The 20,837-nt window shown below is 41.2% G+C and overlaps 1 protein-coding gene across 1 annotated transcript in view; it reads right to left on the bottom strand.

Annotated features, from left to right (window-relative positions):
- KDM1B (lysine demethylase 1B) overlaps window positions 1–20,837 on the bottom strand; it is a 173,600-nt gene that overhangs the window by 40,467 nt on the left and 112,296 nt on the right. Inside the window, 3 exon segments of the mRNA XM_030211446.1 lie at window positions 5,259–5,380; window positions 10,635–10,764; window positions 10,984–11,100. Coding sequence (XP_030067306.1) covers window positions 5,259–5,380; window positions 10,635–10,764; window positions 10,984–11,100 — 369 coding nt within the window.

The raw sequence follows: 20,837 nt of genomic DNA, 5'->3' as shown, positions 1-20,837 counted from the left end.
ACCACCTTTGAGACCTGAGATTCGAATGATAAATGCTGGTTGATGGTGATGCCCAAGATTTTCATCGATTGATCTAAGGCATATGATGTGTTGTCAATAATGGAAGTCTTTTTTAATGAAATGGGTTGAAAGGGGTTGGTAAGTATGAGGAATTTAGTCTTTTCTCAATTTAATTTGAGTTTGAAACTGGATGCCCAAGATTCCATCAGATCTAAACTGACTAATTTTATATATAATTTCTAATGATTCCCTTTTGAAGCGGCTATAAATGGTGACATCATCAGCATAGATGAAGGAATTAAATCTGTGAGCCTCAAGTAAGTAACCCAGTGGTGCCATCACGATATTGAATAAAATGGGTGACAGGGTGAGGGAGATATGACTTGATTGTTTTACTTGGTAGGATCTTGATATTAGGAAACCATGGCACCACTTTAAGACAGTTCCACTAATACCAAAGTGGTCTAATAACAATATATTGTGGTCAACGGTGTTGAAGGCACTGGACATATTAAATTGTAAAATTATGATTTTTCTGCCCATGCTCAACTCTTTTTTGAAATTTGCAATAAGGGTGGTGAGCCCTGTCTCAGTGCTAAAGGATGGCCAAAATCCCAATTGTGTACTGTGAAGGATGGAAAAGGCCTGTAGGAAATCCATGAGCAGACTAGTTACTAAACCTTCAATCACTTTTACCAATAAAGGCATAGAGGCTACATGTCTATAATTAGATGCTTCACTTCTACTGGGCCTTGGGATTCTTTGGGACAAGTGTTAGAATTACTCTGCCATCATTTTCAGGGAATAGTCCATTTGATAACATGAAGGATAAGTATGATTGTAAGCGACTGATAAACAGGTTGGGTGCTGACCTTAGAAGATAAGATGGGACATGTATCTAAAATACATTGTGACATTCTGAACTTGAATAGAAAAAAATTTTACCTGATCCAAAGTAGGAGGGGAGAAGTCAGACCATGTTCTGTCTGCTGGGTGGCATACAGCAGAATTGACAGATGGAAGAATATATTTGTCAATATTGGTGATGGAGCCTTTCATTTTTTTCTAATTTTATTAATTTTCTCCTCAAAGTAATTTGCTAGTTGGTCTGCGGAGGGAGTAGATTCATTGGTTACAGTCAGGTATTGCGTGTTAAGTAGATTATTAACCAAAGCATAGAGTTTTCTGATATTTAATGTAAACCCATCTACATATTTAGCATAATAGTTAGTTTTGGCTTTTTAAATTTTATATTTGCATTCTTTTAGTAATTTTCATCAGCTGTTCCAGTTGTCTTCTGTTTTTGCTTTGGACCATATTCTTTCTAGACACCTGTATGATCTTTTTGCCGCTAACAGCTTGTCATTGAACCATGGAGACAGTTTTTTGCCAGATCTCATCTTTGGTGCTATATCATTTAAAAGACCTAAGAATATAGTGTTCCAGTCATGTATGAAGTTTGATGACTGAGAAATAGATCCTAATTGGTCAAAAGGTATTTTGGAAAGCCTATTTATTTAGAAGTACATATTTTTGTTAGCCTTTCATTGTTTATCATCTATTTCTTCTGAGTTTGTCCATTATTACAATTTTGTTTATTCTAAATGTTTGACTGTACTCCGCCTTGGCCCATGGTAATTTGGTGGGTTATAAGCTTTGTAAATAACTAAATAATGTGGTTCTAGGTACACTGTGCTTTCCCAATGTTATGAACTATAATTTGTTCTTCAGTATGTATGTTATATTTGACCACAAAACATATTTTAAAATGACATAGGATGTTTAGTTTCTTTTCATACATTGCAAGTCTTATTTTTTATTGAAAGATTAGCCACTTTCTTTGGGCTATGACCTGTAATCAGATATATTTTATTTAACAACTAGGAGATCCATCTGTCATTTGGCTTGTTTGGAAATACAATGTTATGCTGACATCCTAATATTTCTAAATGTTCGATCAGCATTATTAGTTTTAATGACCACAAAATGTGTGGGGGTTTTTGTTGGTTCTTCACAATAGGTCATTTGAGCTGAAAGGATGGTCTTGTCCATTTGTGACCTAAGAGCAGATTTTTTTTTCAGTATAATCACATACAAAAAGGCTGTCTTTCAGTATTTACCTGAGGATACAATGATAGCATACAACACAATAGACACATATAAAATAATATTTTTATTATGTTTTTATTTACATGCCTTTCAAATCTTGACATCTGTTATAGTTCACAATACTATATGAGCGGTTCAAGTATTTCACATATAAATCTTATTTGCTTATTTGCTCATTATTGGTTTTATTCAGTGGCATAGCCACAGGTGGGCCTAGACTCAGGCCCACCCAAAATTCTGTCCAGAACAAGTCACTCCCCTACTTGCTGCAGCCAGTGGCACTGTCCACACGCTGCTGTCGCACCTGCCCCACCCCCCGTACTAAATTTGCATATGTTAGTTTCTCTGAAAACCGGACAAGTGTGGCCTCCAGGACCACACTTGGAAACCCTCCCATGACCTACAACTATTACCACGGACTTTGGTTCTGGAAAAACATTTGGACATTGCCAACAACTTCATGGTCATTTTGAAACAGAATCTACTCCAAGCTAAAAGGAGATTTTCTTCTTCAAAAATAATGACAAAAAATGAATGAACAGCAATTCAACAAGTAGACAGACTGCTGCAATTGACATGGTGCAGCCATTACAATAAAATAAGTGAAAAAAAGCTCAAAAAAAGTTGAAATACCTATCTAGGGTCATTAAAGATTTGATTTAGTAAGGCTTTTTCCCCCCATTCTGAGTCTAAGGAAAAATACTATGATCAGTCATGTTGTACAAAAGAAAAGTCAGGAAAAATTTAGCAAAGAAAAAACTGTGACAAAGCAAGACTGACATGAAAAACAATAGAGGTCCAGCAACAATCCTCACCAGATGGCAGACTAAACAAGAAATCGAGCAGCAGTTTACCAATTGTGGCACAGGTCTTCCCCTGGCATTCTTCTTGGAACACAGGTCACATAACCCACATGTGAACCCACTGAAGCTATACATCTTCACAGAAATGCAAGAAAAGAAGCAGTGGAAGACGAAAATAGCAGGACAAATCAACTTATCATAAAACCAAAAGCACAAATATCACATAATAAAAAGTCCACCATGGTGGGGAGAGAGGACGACTACTAGAGGTGAGAGGAAATGGCTGTGATTCCCCTTGTTCAGCAGCTAGCAACCTGTGGCATTACCATTTGTGGGACACCTTCAGTTACATTTCTGTGCGACCCAGATCATCATAAATGCTAGCTCCAACTGTGACAGGCAGCTCGGAGCTCCTTAAGAACATTTAGGGGCCCTTTTACTAAGGTGCACTGAAAAATGGCCTGTGGTAGTGTAGACGCGTGTTTTGGGCGCCAACAGAATCATTTTTCAGAACACCTTTAAAAAAATGCCTTTTTAAAATTCTTGCCAAAAATGGACGTGCGGTGCAACCATTTTGGGTCTGAGACCTTACCACCAGCCACTGACCTAGCGATAAGGTCTCACGCGGTAACAGTCTACGAGCGTAAAATGCTAATTATCACCCACTTTCCGTCTGCATCCCAGAAAATAAAAATATTTTCCGGCACGCATAAAAAATGAAATTACCACACAGGCCACGCGGTAGCCGAGCAGTAACTCAGAATTGCCACACGTTAGGTACGTGTAGGCGCTTATGTGGCTTAGTAAAAGGACCCCTGAAGGAGCAGTGTTTATTGTAAGCCACATTGAACTCAAACTTGTTTGGGATAATGTGGCATATAAATGTCACAAATAAATAAACAAGTAGTACAGCCTCAGGTTTCCATCTTACAGGCAACGAGTCTATGTTTAAGGATAGTCTCTCTGTTTGGTTTTGGATTGAGAGAGGCTTTAGAATTTGCTAAATCCAGGAACTTTAGATTTCTGAATTTTCCCTAGACAAGATTGCTTTATTCTGAAATTTTTTCTTTTAAGATATTTCAGGAAGGTGCTTTGTACTGTATCCCTCAATCAGATATTAAGTTTACTAATTAGTTTCTCAGTATACCCAGATAAATGATGCAAAGGAGAGCACCTTTCACTCCCTCAAGGGAAAGAAGCCCGATTTAACTGTTTTCCTTGAATTCTTCTGACATTAATACCAAGGTTACCCTCTACTTGTTGTGTTCTCTTCTGAGAAAGATAAACTAATGGTGTTAAAATCTTTTTTGAAAGAAAGAATAGTTTCCTGACAAGGGAAACAATTTGTATTTTTGAACCTACTCAACTGGAAGGATCTCCTTCTAGGTAACTCTACCTAGTAATGACTACTGGGATACGTGCGGGGATTGTTTGGGATTTGTAAAGAATATACTATTTATCGTGCAAGATTATATGACTTTTCTTGTTTGTTTGTTCTATTTATAATGTCAATTCTTCTGTTCTCACGGCATAAGCTATACCATCTTTCATTGAACAGGTGTTTTTTTGTTTTCATTTTTCAATATTGATACAGTGATTTTTCCTTAATGTTTATTTTCAAAATCTCATTTTTTTTTTGTTACTTTTGTACCCCGCGCTTTCCCACTCATGGCAGGTTCAATGCGGCTTACATGGGGCATGGAGGGTTAAGTGACTTGCCCAGAGTCACAAGGAGTTGCCTGTGCCTGAAGTGGGAATCGAACTCAGTTCCCCAGGACCAAAGTCCACCACCCTAACCACTAGGCCACTCCTCCACAGTGCATTTTTATTGTGCGATATTTCTTTTTTTGTTTTTTTTTAACAAATTTTGTTTTGTAGGTAGACAGGGCAGAGGTATAATCAGCTCAAATGCACATCCAAGAGAACACAACCACGATCTGAACTGGTTTTTCTTTGTTACTCCTGAAGCTGCCTAAGGGCAAAACATAGCACCATGTCAGGTTATCACTTTGGATATCAATAAAGGAGTTTTGAATTATAAGTGCAGCTCACTGTTCTGGGCTCGTAAATTCCCTTTTGTCCTGCTATTATCTTCCACTGCTTCTTTTCTTGCAGATCTCTGCTGCTGCAGCTGGTTTTACCTCTCGTTTGACTTCAGAGAATTACCATCACATGGATTCCATAATGTCTAATCGAGAGCTAGCCTAGAACCATATCCAAGTCTACGCCAAGTTTTAAGAATGAAAAAAAAAAAACCCAAACTTAAAATGTATATTACCATATGAAAGAATTAACATAAGACCAGTAGAAAATCAATTCTTATTTCAAAAAAATACAAACTCTTACCTGCTCCTTGAACAGTTCTCGAAGTACTATCATACATTCCTGTATAACTTGCTTTTCATTTAAATCCTTAATTAAAGTGACAGCATCTCCGGTAATTACTGACATCAAAATAGCTTGCTTAACTAAAATAGAAACAAAATATGAGATAGATGACACCATTTCATTTCACAAACTATAACATCTGAACTCTACAAGGCGTCATGTTTGATCCTGTATATTAACACAGTTAAATCTGGGGCTGCTTATTACCAAGAAAAGACTACAGTCCTTAATCCAATACTTCACTGCAGTTGATGACAAGATAAACAAATCAGTCACTTACAGTTGTGTTGAGCCAGATTAGGGATTCTGTACATACAGAGCGGGTCTGTGTCTGTTATTAGTCCCTCTCCCAGAGAAGAGGAACTGTCAGTGGCTGATATGAAATAATCTGCAGCCACTACAGTAACCGCAGCAGGTAAATCAATATGGATTACTAACTCAGAAGAAAAAAAATTAAAAAACAGAAGTTTACTGCCTCAGCATGGAGAGTTCAAACTCCCTTCCTGGATATATGACCTAGGCACAGTTCTAAACAGGGGGTCATATCTTTCTTTCTTTTAACCTCGGAGAGCAATTGGAGGGAAGGAGGGGGAAAAATGTTTCTCCCAGCATGCTCCGAGGCAGGAAGTAACATCAAAAACTCCAAAAGGCCCTGAGAGCAGAACACGTGTTCATACAGGCTAATCACAGAAGACTCAGACATGCAGGGACCTGGTGCATTATACACAGCTTAATAAATATACAGACATGTAATCTGTTACACACAGACAGCAAAAGCTGACCCATGTAATGAGGGCAGAACAGTACATGTTTCACAACCTTTTTAAAGCTGCTTTCTATCAGGAGGAACTATGCTAAAAGATCTTGAACAAACTAACCAAAAAGGAAAAAATCCTTACATGCCCAACAGTTTAATCAAAGAAGTAAGGATGAACCATCCAAAACCAAATCAACATTTATATCCCGCATTTTTCAGAAAGGGAAATGGGACTTGATAAACCGCCTTTCTGTGGTATTTTGCAACTACATTCAAAGCAGTTTACATACATACAGGTATTTATTTGTACCTGGGGCAATGGAGGGTTAAGTGACTTGCCCAAAGTCACAAGGAGCTGCCGTGGGAATTGAACCCAGTTTCCCAGGATCAAAGGTTCGCTGCACTAACACTAGGCTACTGCTCCACTCGTAAACTTAACAGATTAAGGGAATTAATCATAATACTTAATGAACAAATAAGTTTGACCAATTTCCAAAAAGTCACATAAGACGTAATTCATATAGTCACTGGAAGGTTGTTCCACAACTTACTGGAAAAATAATAAAATGAGTTATAAAATCTTTTCAATAAAACCCTTTAGCTGTTGGGTAACCCAAGCTAAAGGTAAAGCAAAATCGGGGAGGTTATTCTAAAGGAAGGATTGACAGTAAATGTATAAGAGAACTTGGACAAGGACCATGGATAATTTTAAACACCGTGCAAACAAAAACTCCACACGGAAGTCCACCGGCAACCAATGTAGGTTCCTCAGCAATGACGTAAAATGACGAACGTTTGGCCCAAAGATCAATCTGGCCACAGTATTATCATCAGCTGCAGTCTAGTTAAATTTCTGTTAATTTCAACATATAAAACATTGCAATAATCCATCTGATTTAGGATTATTGACTGAACTAATACTCAAAACTATTGTGGAAAAAATGAGATCTAACAGACCTCAGCTTATGCAATTTAAAGTGTATCTTCTTACTTAAGCTGCTTAATTTATTGTTCCATAGTCAGCTGAGAATCTAATATCACTCCTAAGACCCTTCCAAAAGTTCCAATCTTAATTGTTCTCCTGAATCTAAAGTAACAGCATTCAGAATATCCAATATAGTAGACTTGCAGCCAACCAGGGATAAGTAAAAATGTGTTTATTAAGCACTACTTGAATTGTAGACCCGACATGGGGACGTGTTTCAGTAAAAAAAAAAAACGCCTGCTCAGGGGTCAAAACAGCCTTGGGTGGGCGCCAAAACCAGCCAACCTTTCAAGGAAGGAGGACAGAAAGTATTGGTGTTCAAATCACCTCTGTCTACAGGAAACCATTCCTCAGGAAGAACAACCTGAGGCAATTGTCAGACCACATTGCAATTTAAGTTGTGATTTTGTGTTTTACCCATTGGGAGAATAAACTAAAAGATGCATGTAACAGGCCCGCCCAGCAGCAGTATTCCTGCACAGCAATTCCGGTCACAGGCTCGGCTCGCAGCGATTCCCACACGCTGCCTGCCGCTCAACAATTTCCTTGCAGCTACTAAGTGCTAACCTAGAAGTCTCTCCTCTGCCGCATCTTGACTGGGCAGAAACCGGAAGCTGTGGCAGAGGAGAGGCTTCCGGGTTAGCGCTTAGTAGCTGCAAGGACATTGTTGAGCGGCAGCCGGCAGGCAGCGTGTGGGAATCGCTGCAAGCCGAGCCTGTGACCGGAATCGCTGTGAGCTACAGGAACACTGCTGCTGGGCAGGCCTGCAAGGATGGTGAGGGAAGATGGGGTTAAAGTTGCTGCACAGGGGAAGGAATGATGGGGAAAAGATGTTGCACGGGGGAGGGAAGACGGAGGACAGCAGCTGCACAGGGGGGAGGGAAGATGGGGAAAAGATGTTGCACGGGGGAGGGAAGACGGAGGACAGCAGCTGCACAGGGGAGAGGGAAGATGGAAGGAAAGATGCTGCACAGGGGGAGGGAAGATGGAAAAATGAGGCACGGTGGGTGGGGGAGATGCTGCACGGGGAAGGGAGAGATGCAGAAAAAGGGGTGAACGGGTGAGGAAGGGAGAAGTCTTGGCTGAATATGAGGTGGAAGGGAGAGAGACATGCTGCATAGAGAGGGGGAGAAATGTTAGACATGATGGTAGAGGGGAGGAAGGGAGAGATGCTGCATGGGAAGGGGAGAGAGATGTTGGACCAGAACACAAGGGAGAGGGAGAGAGAAATGTTGGACATGATGGTAGAGGGGAAGAAGGTAGAGATGTTGTATGGGAAGGGGAGAGAGATGTTGGACCCAGAACCCAAAGGAGAGGGAGAGAGAGATGGTGGACAGTGGGAATGAGAGGGGAGATAGACATGGGGGTGGATGAGAGGGAGAGAGAGGTACACAGTAGGTGGTGAGGGGGGAAATGCTGGGCCATGGTGGAGAGAGAAGGGCAGGAAAATATAGGCTACCAGGGTAGGGTGGGGTGGGGATCAGTTGCTGGTTAGAAGGGTGGAGGGAGGAAGACGATGGGAATGGTGGAACCCTGTGTGGGAGAGGCCAAGAGGGGGAGGAGGGGGTGGCAAGGAAATGAATGAGAGATAGTGATTACAGAGGGGAGTAGATTAAAGATAAAAGAGAAAGTAGGGATGGGGAGGAGTAAGATGGGGAATGGGAGAGCTAGTGGGTGAAAGAAGATGGAAATTTGATAGGTAGTTGAAAAGTAAAAAGGAAACAAGAAGGGTGAGAGAGAGGAAGAAAAGAGCTAAAAAGTAATGATCAATATGTCAGAGGCAGGAATAGTGAGGGAACAGACAGGAGAGAGGAGAAAAGAGAAATGGCCTGCAGCTGCTTGAAGAAGAATTAGCAGATGACAGAGAGGAAAGCAGAAAAGAGAATTGGAACCAGCAAGATGGAAAAATAAAATGTCCAGACAACAAAGATAGAAACCAAGCATTTTATTTTGAATGTTTTAAATGGAATATGTTAGCTTTTGGAAATGTGCATAGCAAATGTCTTTGTATTGTGTTCTGTAGAAAGGAAATGCATCTCTGTTTTATGTCTCCAGTGTTGCAGTAATGCTATGTTTAACTTCTTGGGGTTCCCTTTCAATTTTGTCTAAATATTTTTATTTCTAATTTGTGATCCCTTGTTCTGTATTTGGTGAGGGTCTGTTGGTGTGATAGTAATGGCAGGTGGGAAATTGGAGGGGAGGCAAAGAGGAGAGGAATCGGGGAGGGGAGCCCTCCTTTATTTTCTGACCTGGGCCCAAGCAGGTCTAACACCAGTCCTAACCCTTGCTGTATAGTTGGTGAGGATTCCCAGGCATCCCCAGCTAAGGACCTCCTCCAAAGGCGGCCAGAACTCCCTTCTACCAAGCTCTGGCAACAGCATCCTTGAGCCATCGATAGCTAAGCATGTGTTGGGTGCTGGCATCAGTGGCTTAGGGTCATTGCTGCTGCCTGCCAAGCTTGGTAAAAGAGAGTTTTGGCCACCTTCAGAGAAAGTCTTCAGCTGACTGAGCTTGAGGATCCTCATTAGCTAAAGAATTTATATTTTGAGGTGGAGGTAGGGCAGAGCAGAGAAAATTTTGTGCCCACCCACTTTGGGCTCAGGCCCACCCAAAACTGGCTGTCTGGCTACGCCACTGATTTGCTCATTTGCTGCGCCAGGAATCACTAGCATGGCTTAGTAAAAGAGGACCTAACAGCATTATGATAGGGTAAGATATCAACGTTTGATAGCATTTGAGCACCATATAACAGTGAGTGCTCTCTGAGGCAATCAAAGACAGAGTATGAGCTATTTGGGGGGGGGGGGGGTGCAACTTTAAGTGATAGGGGAGAAAATAAGAGGGTGGAGTTTGTAATCCATCATGCAAAATGGGAGATCTGGTATTTTTATATTTTGTAAATCCAATATGCTTTGATCAAGTGAGATACAGTGACAATACAGCTATAAGTTAAGTGATCCCTGCACGTTTACATATTTGAGTGCCAGGAGACACAATAAAAGTTAGGAGGTTTTCAGCCTATGATGATTAGGATGATTAGGTAGAAGCTCCCTTAAGTTGAAGTCCAACAAAGGAGCTTTCTACCCGTGTTTGAGGCATTTTCCTCCAATTTAACATCATAATACCATAATAGTAGAACACATGGGAGTGTATTGATTGAGGAAAGACTGTTTAATTATTTACACTCTGTAAGCTCTATTTTGTTAGATAACAGTAACATAGCCAGAGGTGAATTCCTGGGTGGGTCTAAGCATTTCCTCTCCTCCAACCCCAGCATGAAAAATACCTTGGCTGGTGGGGATCCCCAAGCCCCGTCAGCTGAAGATGTCCTCCACTGAAAACCCGCTGGACTATATGAACACTGGGGAAGTTGGTGGTACACTTTCATTTGCTGACGTTTGCACCCTTGCACCCTCTCCCATACATGCTCAGTTCATGTGCATGAACTGAGCATGCGTGGTTGGGTTCCGGCCTCGGTGGATAGAAGCTCATCGCCAATTTCAGTGTGGACAAGACTCGGGGCATCCAGAAGAGGATGTCTTCAGCTATAAGGAACTAATGTGGACAAAATGCATGCTCAGCTACAACATACACACCTGTGGATCCATGTCATAGAACATCCCAAATAGGCCTCGTTTGCTGGAAATGGGAGGTATATGACCAAAGAAATCTGCCCCTTGAATTTTACTATCCCAAAATCTATATGGGAAATGCAAAACAACCTATAGGAGAAAAGAAAAACACACACGCTGAAAAGACATTACATCTTTTACTTACCGACTTCTATTAACAAAAATCTCTAGCCCCTAATAGTTGTAAAGTGCATTACTTGAATGCCAATTTTATAAACTTCTCTTTGCTTCCCCCAAATCTTTTAGAGCATGGTTTGCTAAGGGCTTTCTCCTCCCTTTCACAAACAAGCCGAAATGTGTTCTACCTACCTTTTCAATAACTCCTGCTCCTAAACTGTTAATGGCCTTCATTTTTCTCTCAGGCAATAGTGGATTAAACTGTATGACGCTTTTCTGAAGCACAGCAAGTGGTATAGTAACTAAAACCTATTAAAACAAGACACAATGGATTACTACAAATAGCCTACAGTTATTGCCCAAAAAGCAAACCTTTTTGTATCCACAAATGCACACAGAGTAGTTATCTAATGGTTAGAATAGCAGACTGTGAATCAGGGAAGCCAGGGTTCAAATCTCGTTGTCACTCTTCATGATCTTGAGGCAAGTCACTGAACCCTCAGATATAAACTTAGGATCTCATTTATTAATATATATTAACATATGTTAATGTGATTTAACTTATGTTACTGAATGACTTCATAATCTGCAGGTTATTCAGAATGCTGTGGTGAGATTAATTACTGGAATCTCTAAATCAGCACACTGTATTAAAAACACTTCATTGGGAGTCACGTGACGCGATGCACAAGAGCGGACGCTAAAAACTTCGCTCCGTGCCTACTCCCGCATTCATCTGGGCTAAAACCCATAAAAACAAGAAAAAAACATTCACCCTTTTTACACCCTATCGTATTGCTGGGAAACGGCGATCGACGGCTAGATTGACGATGGCGGCGAAAACTTTGAGAAAAGACAAAGACAGAGGCAGAGTCGGGGAAGACAAAATGGCGGCCCCTGTGAGTCTTTTGGGTTCGTCGGTTAGCTCTGCATGGACAGCTGAAATAGTCGGAGAGGTAACAGCAGCTCTGGAAGGAGTATTGGACAGAAAACTACAGGGGCTGGAACAAAAACTGGAGGGGATAAAAGACAACATGTCCCAACTCACCCAAGACATGGCAGGATTCCAAAAACAAACGGGAGCGCTGGAAGACCAGGTATCAGCTATTGAACAAAACTATGCTAAGTTGTTAAAGTTGGTTGAGACACAGGCTGAAAAACTGGAGGACTTAGAGAACCGGTCCAGTCGCAATAACTTGCCTTTTGTGGGGATATCAGAGGAATTGAGCGACGGAGACCTATGTTCACTTTTGGAGGACTGGCTTGTGAAAGAACTGAAGCTGCCCGCTGACATGGGGCCGCTGATAATAGAGCACGCGCACCGGGTGGGACTCAAGCGCCAGAACGAAAACAGACCCCGAGTTGTAATTTGCCGAGTGCTCAACTTTGCCCAGAAAGTGGCGATTATGCAGGCCGTTCGGAGCGGAGCTGGATTGCACTATAAAAATCAAAAGATTATTTGTTTCCAAGATTACTCAGTTGCAGTGGCGGCGCAACGAAAGGCCTTCTCGCCGACATGTTCAACACTGGTAAAACACAAAATTAAATTTGCGCTGATGTATCCAGCCAAATTGAAAATATTTCACCAGACAGGCATAAAGATTTGTGAAACGGTACCAGAGGCCCAGCAGTATGTTCGCCAAATATTAAATACAGGTGATGAATGACTCCAGCAAGAGAGCGGACCGGAATGGTTATGTATTGCAAATAAGGAAATGGATATTATAAGCTCTAAGGCCAAATGAGCTGTTGACAGAATGATATCCCAATGATCCTGGGAGGTGATTTTAATATGGTGTGGGACCCGCAAATGGATAAATCGCTTGCTACCCCCACGCCTCCCCGGTGGATGTTGAGGGGACTCCCGAACTTGGGTATGTTGTTAGATCTTTTGGACATATGGAGGGTTTTTCACCCACAAGAGAGAGACTACACACATATGTCTAGGGCCCACAACACGCAATCACGGATTGACTATCTCTTGGTGTCTCGATCCCTAATAACAGATATACAGGACACACAGATTGGCCCATATGCGATATCAGACCATGCAGAGGTATGGGCAACTCTGAATTTTGGGGGACAGGGTACGAAAAATAGACAATGGATATTTCCTAGCCACTTAGCTCAGAACACACGGTTTCATGAGCACTTATTGAAGTCTTGGAGAGAATATAAAAGCCATAACGAACATTCTGTATTAGACACAGACATAGGGACGTACTGGGAGGCGGCGAAGGCTGTGATAAGGGGAGATTATCAGTTTTGTAAGCCAGTTTTAAAAGGACGAGGGATAGAGAAATATTGAGATTAGAAAAACAAATTCTGACATTGAGGAAGAAATTTGGGGAACTGCCTTCCCCACAATTGAAAACAGACCTCATAGCAGCCCAGGTGAGTTTGAACTCCCTTATACATGAGAGGGAGAAGAAATCCCAGGACTATTATCGGTATCAATTATACAAGTATGGTAGCAAGGGAGGGCGGATGTTAGCCAGATTGATAGCCCGGAAACAAGCCTCAAGAACAGTTACAGCGTTAAAAGATAAGGCTGGGAAGCTGTGTCACACAGATAAGGAGATTAGAGAGATTTTCCATGAATTCTACCAGAAGTTATATAAGGCAGAAGACGACTCTGGTCTTGCAAGCAAGGCCTACCTAGGGAGTGGATCACCCAGTACTTGGAGACAAAGATCAGAAAGGTTTAAACGCCCACATTACAGCAGAAGAAGTACATTGGGCAATTACCCGCAGCCAACACTAGTGGAAGTCTTTAGCTGGGTCGACAAAGGCTCGGTACCTAAGCAGCTAAACATAGCCCAAATTATTTTAATACCAAAGCCTAAAAGGGATGTGGTTTTGGCAGAATCTTATCGGCCAATCTCCCTGTTGAAGTGCGAATTGAAATTATTGGCAAAAATTCTGGCCAACCGCCTGGGTTGAGTGCTACCAAAGCTCATCCATGAGGGACAGGTGGGGTTTGTAAAGGGGCGATCAATCTCCAAGAACTTAAGGAAGATACTAGCAGCATTGGAGTTTACGGGTACAAGAGCAGAACCCACATTAATGATTAGTTTTGATGCAGAGAAAGCTTTTGATCGCGTAAAATGGGAATATTTGTTTGACACCCTTAAAGCATATGGGATCACAGGGTGGTTTGAAAGAGCGGTCAAAACATTATATCTAGACCCAATGGCACGAATTATGGTAAATGAGGGTTCCTCTGCAGATTTTGCGATAGGGAGAGGCACCCGGCAAGGATGCCCACTATCGCCATTATTGTTTGCCATATACTTGGACCCTCTGATCAGGGACATACATTCCATGCCGACAGTGAGAGGAGTAAAGATCAACAAACAGGAGTTTAAATTGGGGGTGTTTGCAGATGATCTGCTGGTAATGCTTACGAACCCAGCGGAATCACTGAACGCTCTATTGGAAATATTTCAGGAATTTGGTGCTCCCCAGTATCTCTCCACACTCGTCCTTCCCTACACCCCTTCCCGTGCACTCCGCTCCATGGATAAATCCTTCTTATCTGTTCCCTTCTCCACTACTGCCAACTCCAGACTTCGCGCCTTCTGTCTCGCTGCACCCTACGCCTGGAATAAACTTCCTGAGCCCCTACGTCTTGCCCCATCCTTGGCCACCTTTAAATCTAGACTGAAAGCCCACCTCTTTAACATTGCTTTTGACTCGTAACCACTTGTAACCACTCGCCTCCACCTACCCTCCTCTCTTCCTTCCCGTTCACATTAATTGATTTGATTACTTTATTTTTTGTCTATTAGATTGTAAGCTCTTTGAGCAGGGACTGTCTTTTTCTATGTTTGCGCAGCGCTGCGTATGCCTTGTAGCGCTATAGAAATGCTAAATAGTAGTAGTAGTAAGTTAAATCTAGAGAAATCAGAGGCGTGGGAAGGAACATCAACAAAAACGAGCTAGGGCAGGAACGTTTTCCCCTCAGATGGGCGGAGGGTAAATTCAGATATCTAGGAATTATGTTGACACCCAAAACTGAGGACCTTTAAGGAACTAATATTCAAATATTACTGAACACGACAAACAACAATTAGAGAGTTGGAAAGTACTACAACTGCCTTTAATAGGGAGAATATGCTTAATTCGAATGATCATACTCCCCAGGTGGCTTTATGTCCTGCAAACAATTCCCATTTGTTTATTACGCAAAGACCTTCGTGTGTTTAATAAATGGTAGTGAAATTTTGTTGGGCAAACAAGAAAGCAAAGATGAAATCCCAATGGATGGTGGGGGGTTGGCAACAAGGAGGGCTGGGACTGCCAGATCTGGAGCAATACAATATGGCTGCTTGTTAAGATATGTCAAAGACTGGATTTTTGGTACCACCTATTACACACCTCTCGAATTGGAAGAGCCCTGTTCGTCCCATTGCGGCCACAAGCCTTGGTACAAATAGAGAAACGCGAATACCTGTAGGATACCGACACAGTCTACTGCTGCTGGGTCCTCTGAGGAAGGCATGGAAATTTATGGAAAAAGATTAGGTATAGGGGATGGAGAACAGAACTACTACCGATAAGGGGAATCCACTATTTGAGGCAGGAGGGATAATGCAGTTTTTTCTGCTGGGAAGAGAGGGGACTGATAACTTAGAGGACATCATTGGGGAAACAGGGGAGATTCGGACGCTAGAGCAGCTGGTGAGGGCAGATGAACTGCAATGGGGAGACATCGCCTATTGCCAATTAAAACACTTTGTTAAATCTATGAACAAAGAAAGACTTTCACAGAAATTAAGCTAAGATCAAACAGTTTTTTGAAAAATCTCAGAGACAAATCCCTCCATTTCAGGAATTATAGGCCCTGTGGGAAGGAAGCACCAAAAGATCTAACACACCTAAAAGAACGGGAAAAGATTTGGATCAATCTAGTAACATGGGACATTACTAAGGAATTGCAGAGGATTCCCAGATTGTTAAATGGAGCACAATATAGGGAATGTGCATTCCGATTCATCATAGAGCTTACATGACTCAAGCACAGCTGGCGAGGCTCGGGGGGATACAGTCAGCGCTCTGTAGGAGGTGTGGGGGAGCAGAAATACCTTTTATCATGGATTTTGGAGTTGCAGGAAACTTAAAGCATTCTGGAGGAAAATAGCCCAGTATTTGACTACAATTATGGGACAACGGGTAGCATGCACACCAGAGCAGTTGTTGTTGAACCTCCCAGGATCAGGCAGAGGTGTTATCAAGGGGCAACATATTATTTGGTAAACTGACGCTGCTGGCGAAAAAATGTATTCTGCTATACTGGACGACAGAAACGGGACCCGAATTCTGGCACTGGCGGAATCTAGTTCACCAATTGGTGATGTGGGAGGCAAAGAAGCTAGGAGTGGCCCCAAAAAACGTATTAAATTTCTGAAGATTTGGGGCGGATACCTGGACTCTTTGATGCCTAGGAGTAAGCTCTCTCAACACCCCCATACACTTGACAAATAATCTCACACCCCTTCTGCACTGACCCCATAGCACTCTTTTTCTGCCCCCTTCAGCATGCACCTCCATAGCTCTCCCCATATACCCCCATATCATTTTCTGACCCCCTCCCCAATCGCTTATTCTCAATCCTTCTTTGGCATTCTCCCCCTCTGCCCAAATTTCAAACTTGGCCTCTCTTTCAGCACCCCCTAGGCATAATCCCTCACAAGGCACCCTCCTCCTACAAACCCCAAGTTTGGCCTCTTATTCCCATCCATCCTTTTCAAGACACACCTGTCCTGCTCTGTTCCTCTCTTGTGCTTTGTGCTATATTTATTTTGTTGATGCACTGTGGCTGGGATTGTTAAGGGGAGAGAGATAGGGTGAGGTATGGGAGTTTGAATGACATTCTTATTAGACTGATTAGTTGTATTGGTTTTCTATACCTTGTGAATTGATGTATCTGTGTTTCCTGTTGGTAATTGTGCCTATTCCCAAGTTGTATAATCAATTAAAAAAAACATTCAATAAACAATTTGAAGTTGTAATTGTTACTTGCATTTTTCTCTTGTTCTTTTACGTCTGAAGCTTAATTAGAACTAGGTCAATACCAGAAACGTTAAGTTGCACTGCCTGGGCATTCTCCATCTATTTTATCTTTATATACCTTTGTCTTTCTGCTCCCAAACAAATAGCCAGTTTGGTCAATGCAGGTCACAAGTACCTGGCAGGATCCCAAAAGAGTAAAATTGATTTTATGTTGCTTATTCCAGGAATAAGCAGTGGATAGGCTGAAATGGGCTTTGATGGGAGCTCCAGTAGTTGGAACATAAGGACAGGGCCAGGTGGACTTCTAGGTCTATGTCCCAAAAACACCAAAGAAAAACCATGATCAAGTATATAATATCACGTTCATTATTGATTTAAATCTTGAATTGATGTGAATGTGACTATTGTGCAGACTGGATGGACCATTCAAGGTCTTTATCTGCCGTCACTTACTATGTTACTATGATTTTTCAGTGACAGTCCTTGCTCAAAGGCTCTGTAGTGGGGTGCTCCTTCCAGAATCCAGCAGTCTTAAGACTGAATGCAAGCACAAGGCACTGACCCTAATACCGTCATCTTCTTTTCACTTCCCTTAGTTCTGTGATTGTTACTCTGTAGGCATCCCCAGCTGAGTTGGAGAACAGAAAACCCCAGCTGTATCCAAACAGGCTGGCTGGGGCTCACTTTAAAACATTTATTTAATAGAGAGCAAATAGACATCTGAAGCTTCACCTGATACAGTACAACTTTATTTCAGTGTTTCATTGTACTTGAATCACACTGACTCAAAAAATCAGCAAAGTTAAAGTTCCCTTTAAAGGATTATGCCTCTAAAATATAGCATTATGTATCTCTTAAATGGCAAAAACACTTGTAAATAAAGATTATTTAGTTTTAACCATTTATACTGCTTGAGGCCAAAGTGGATTATAATAAAAACATACATAAAAAATTAAAACAAACACAATCATCTGATCTATGCCTAGTTGAGAGTAAAATGCATTATGCTTATGCAGATAGAACAGGTTTGCACAAAATAAAGATTTAAAAACAAAATTAAACTGAGTAGCATTAGCACAAAGCCTTAGACAGCCAGGAAGTTAATTCCATAACAGTGGTTCTGCAAGCGGAAAAGCACATGCTCAAGTCTCAGCATAAAGAAAATCTGACGCTGAGGGCAGAGCTAACTGCTTTGCTGTTTCAGATCTTAATTGTCAGCATGGTATACATCTGCAACATCTTAGAAAAATAAGTTGGGACAGTAGCATATATTCCCTGGGTATTATTGACAACATTTTAAACTGCACCCTGTTAAAAAAAATTGGCAACCAATGAAGTGTTTTTAGTTTTAAACATTTTTTAATGAACAACAATAAAATATTACAAACAGATTTTATAGCACATGTTCATTTTCTTTTGTTCCCCCCTTCATGAGTACCCACCCCCAGCCCTCTTTTACAAAAACAGTATCCATTCTACATACCTAAAAAATCATGCCCTGACAATTTTCACTTCAAGTCCAGATATTGAGTACGTTGATGAGGGATTCCTGGTTTTGTTCTTTCCCACAACCGATCCTGTTATTCTCCCTTGGCATTAAGTAGCTTGAGTTTATGATTTATAGCATACTATGTTTTACCGTGTGGCTGCCTCTTATCAACAATGAATACATTCTCGCACTTTCCCACTCATAGCAGGTCAATGCGGCTCTACATAGTAGTAGACTTAACAACGCATAATGCAGAGGAAAAACGGCTAAGCTTAGCGGAGTAATGGGGATGGTGGGATAGGTAATATTATAAGGGAGAGAGGTAGAGGAGGTAGGAGGAGGTGTTAGTATTAGGTTAGATGATATAATCAGGGATAGGGTCAGGATAAGCATAGGGAAAATTGGAGGAGGCGTGGTCGGAGTCCTTGCCGTTGTCACAGGAATGGTGATGATTAGGTGGGTTCGTAGGGTTAGGTCGCTGGCGTTTGGATAAGCTCCTTGAATAGATGGGTTTTCAGCGATTTTCTGAAGGGTAGGTAGTCTTTAATAGAACGAATGGATCTGGGAAGGGCGTTCCAGAGTTGATGCCTTTGAATGAGAAGTTGGAATCATACGAGACTTTATACTTGAGTCCTTTGCAATTAGGGTAGTGCAGGTTTGAGGTAATTTCAAGAGGATTCCAACGTGTTTCTGGTAGGTAGGTCGATTATTATGCAATTATGCAACTTGAAATAGTATTTTGACATTTACTTACCCAAGTAGATGTACCAATGTGATGCAGTTTTAATTGCTACAATATTGTCTAATCTATAATCTTTCCCCAGTTTTAAATCTGCTTTGCCTGTGCTGTGAATTAAGTTTTATGTTGCCATCTCATCTGGAGCAGATTTAAGGAAGTCCTTGTATATGAATATTTTGGGTTTGGACAATTGTAACTGTGATTGAATCTTGTAGAATTAATGTGAATCACATCACATCACTTTCTCCTTTCCCCAGTTGCCCTGAATTTCAGCTGCTTTATATTGTTTTCACGTATAGTGCTTACACTCCTCCACCTTTTCAGCCATCTCTATACTTTCTAAAGATATTATAGCCTGGTATGGTTACATCCCATTCATGGGAGTCATTAAACCATGTGATAGCAACAAGATCTAAGTCTGCAGATCCTGCACTTTGTTGCTCAGACAGCGAGCATTTGTGCTCATTGCTTTCCAGCTCTATTTATTGAGTCTCTTACCTTTTGCACAGTTCTTTTTTCAAGTATCCTCTTCTGTTCGATTGCTGATAAACAATTTGCTAAGATGGCTTATTTTAGTGTTTCTCCCACTGTTGTCTAACTTTTGTTTTTGCTGGAGTTGACTTCTTCAACTCACTTGGTTCTGTTTGTCACCCCCACTCTTTAGTTTAAACACTTGAAAATATATTGACTAAATTTCTCACCAAGGATCCTCTTTCCTGCCAAAGAGAGGGATAGGCCGTCATTACAGTATAGCCTTTTGTTTCTCCATGTACTGCTCCAGCCTCCTATATATCTAAAACCTTGACACCAAGTTTTAAGCTACTTATTGAAGTTCTCTGTATTATGTTATCTTCCCTTTCCTTTATATGGGTAGGAAGCACTTCAGAAAAAGCTACAGTCTGTACCAAAGACTTTAGCCCCTCCCCCAACTTCTGAAAGGCACTCTATACTTCGAGAGCCTACTGCGTTACCACAATCAAAAAAGAAACCTAGCACTCACAATACATGTCACACAGAATACATCAAGACTGTCCTCAGGACCTCCAATTATTACTTTTAAAAATGCAATAAAGGCAACAGAACTGCTAGTGAAACTGGTAGTATAGAAGACAGCTATCAAGTGAAAGATAAAAAAAATGCTACTTTCAAAACATTGATGACTAATCATAGGAAACCGAAAAATAAGGCAAAATTCCATTTAGGGAAAGAAGCGACCAACAGAACTCAAAATTTAACTAGATTTAACAACTTAATCTCTTCACGGAATATGCAGTACAGTACAGTCTCAATTATCCAACTTTCGCTAATCCAACCATCCAGCATATCTGACAGACCCCCTAGTGACATCATCACATTGCTGTTAGAGCATGCGACTTCTCTTTCTGTTTTCCAGAGTAGCAAAGACTGAAGTTTCGCACCAGAGATGTTCAGTTTCAACTTCTTACCTGCTTGAACCTGAAACAGCATTGTGTGAGGCACGACCCTGCTTTTACTGCGCAGTGAGTTTTAACTCTCTGTAACATTTCTCATACAGTAGGTACTGTATTTTTATTCTTCCCCTTCAGATCTGTAGATCATCACTTTTGCAATAGCCAGTCAAAAGAGGAAAAAAGTTGTTTTGTCTATACAGCAGAAACTTGAAGCTTTAAAAGAATGACAATGAATCCATCCAAAAAAAAAAAAACTGCAACAGAACTAGGAGTGGGAAAAGTAACAGTTCTTGACTGGAAAAGGCAATGCAGTGATCAGGAGAAATGAGACTCAAATCATGTGTTTACATTTTCACTGGACTCTAGAAAAACT

Source organism: Microcaecilia unicolor, chromosome 1 (genome assembly GCF_901765095.1).
Source record: "Microcaecilia unicolor chromosome 1, aMicUni1.1, whole genome shotgun sequence".
In the NCBI taxonomy this organism is placed as follows: domain Eukaryota; kingdom Metazoa; phylum Chordata; class Amphibia; order Gymnophiona; family Siphonopidae; genus Microcaecilia; species Microcaecilia unicolor.
Note: the sequence above shows the minus strand (reverse complement) of the source record. Positions and strands in the feature narration are given on the sequence as shown.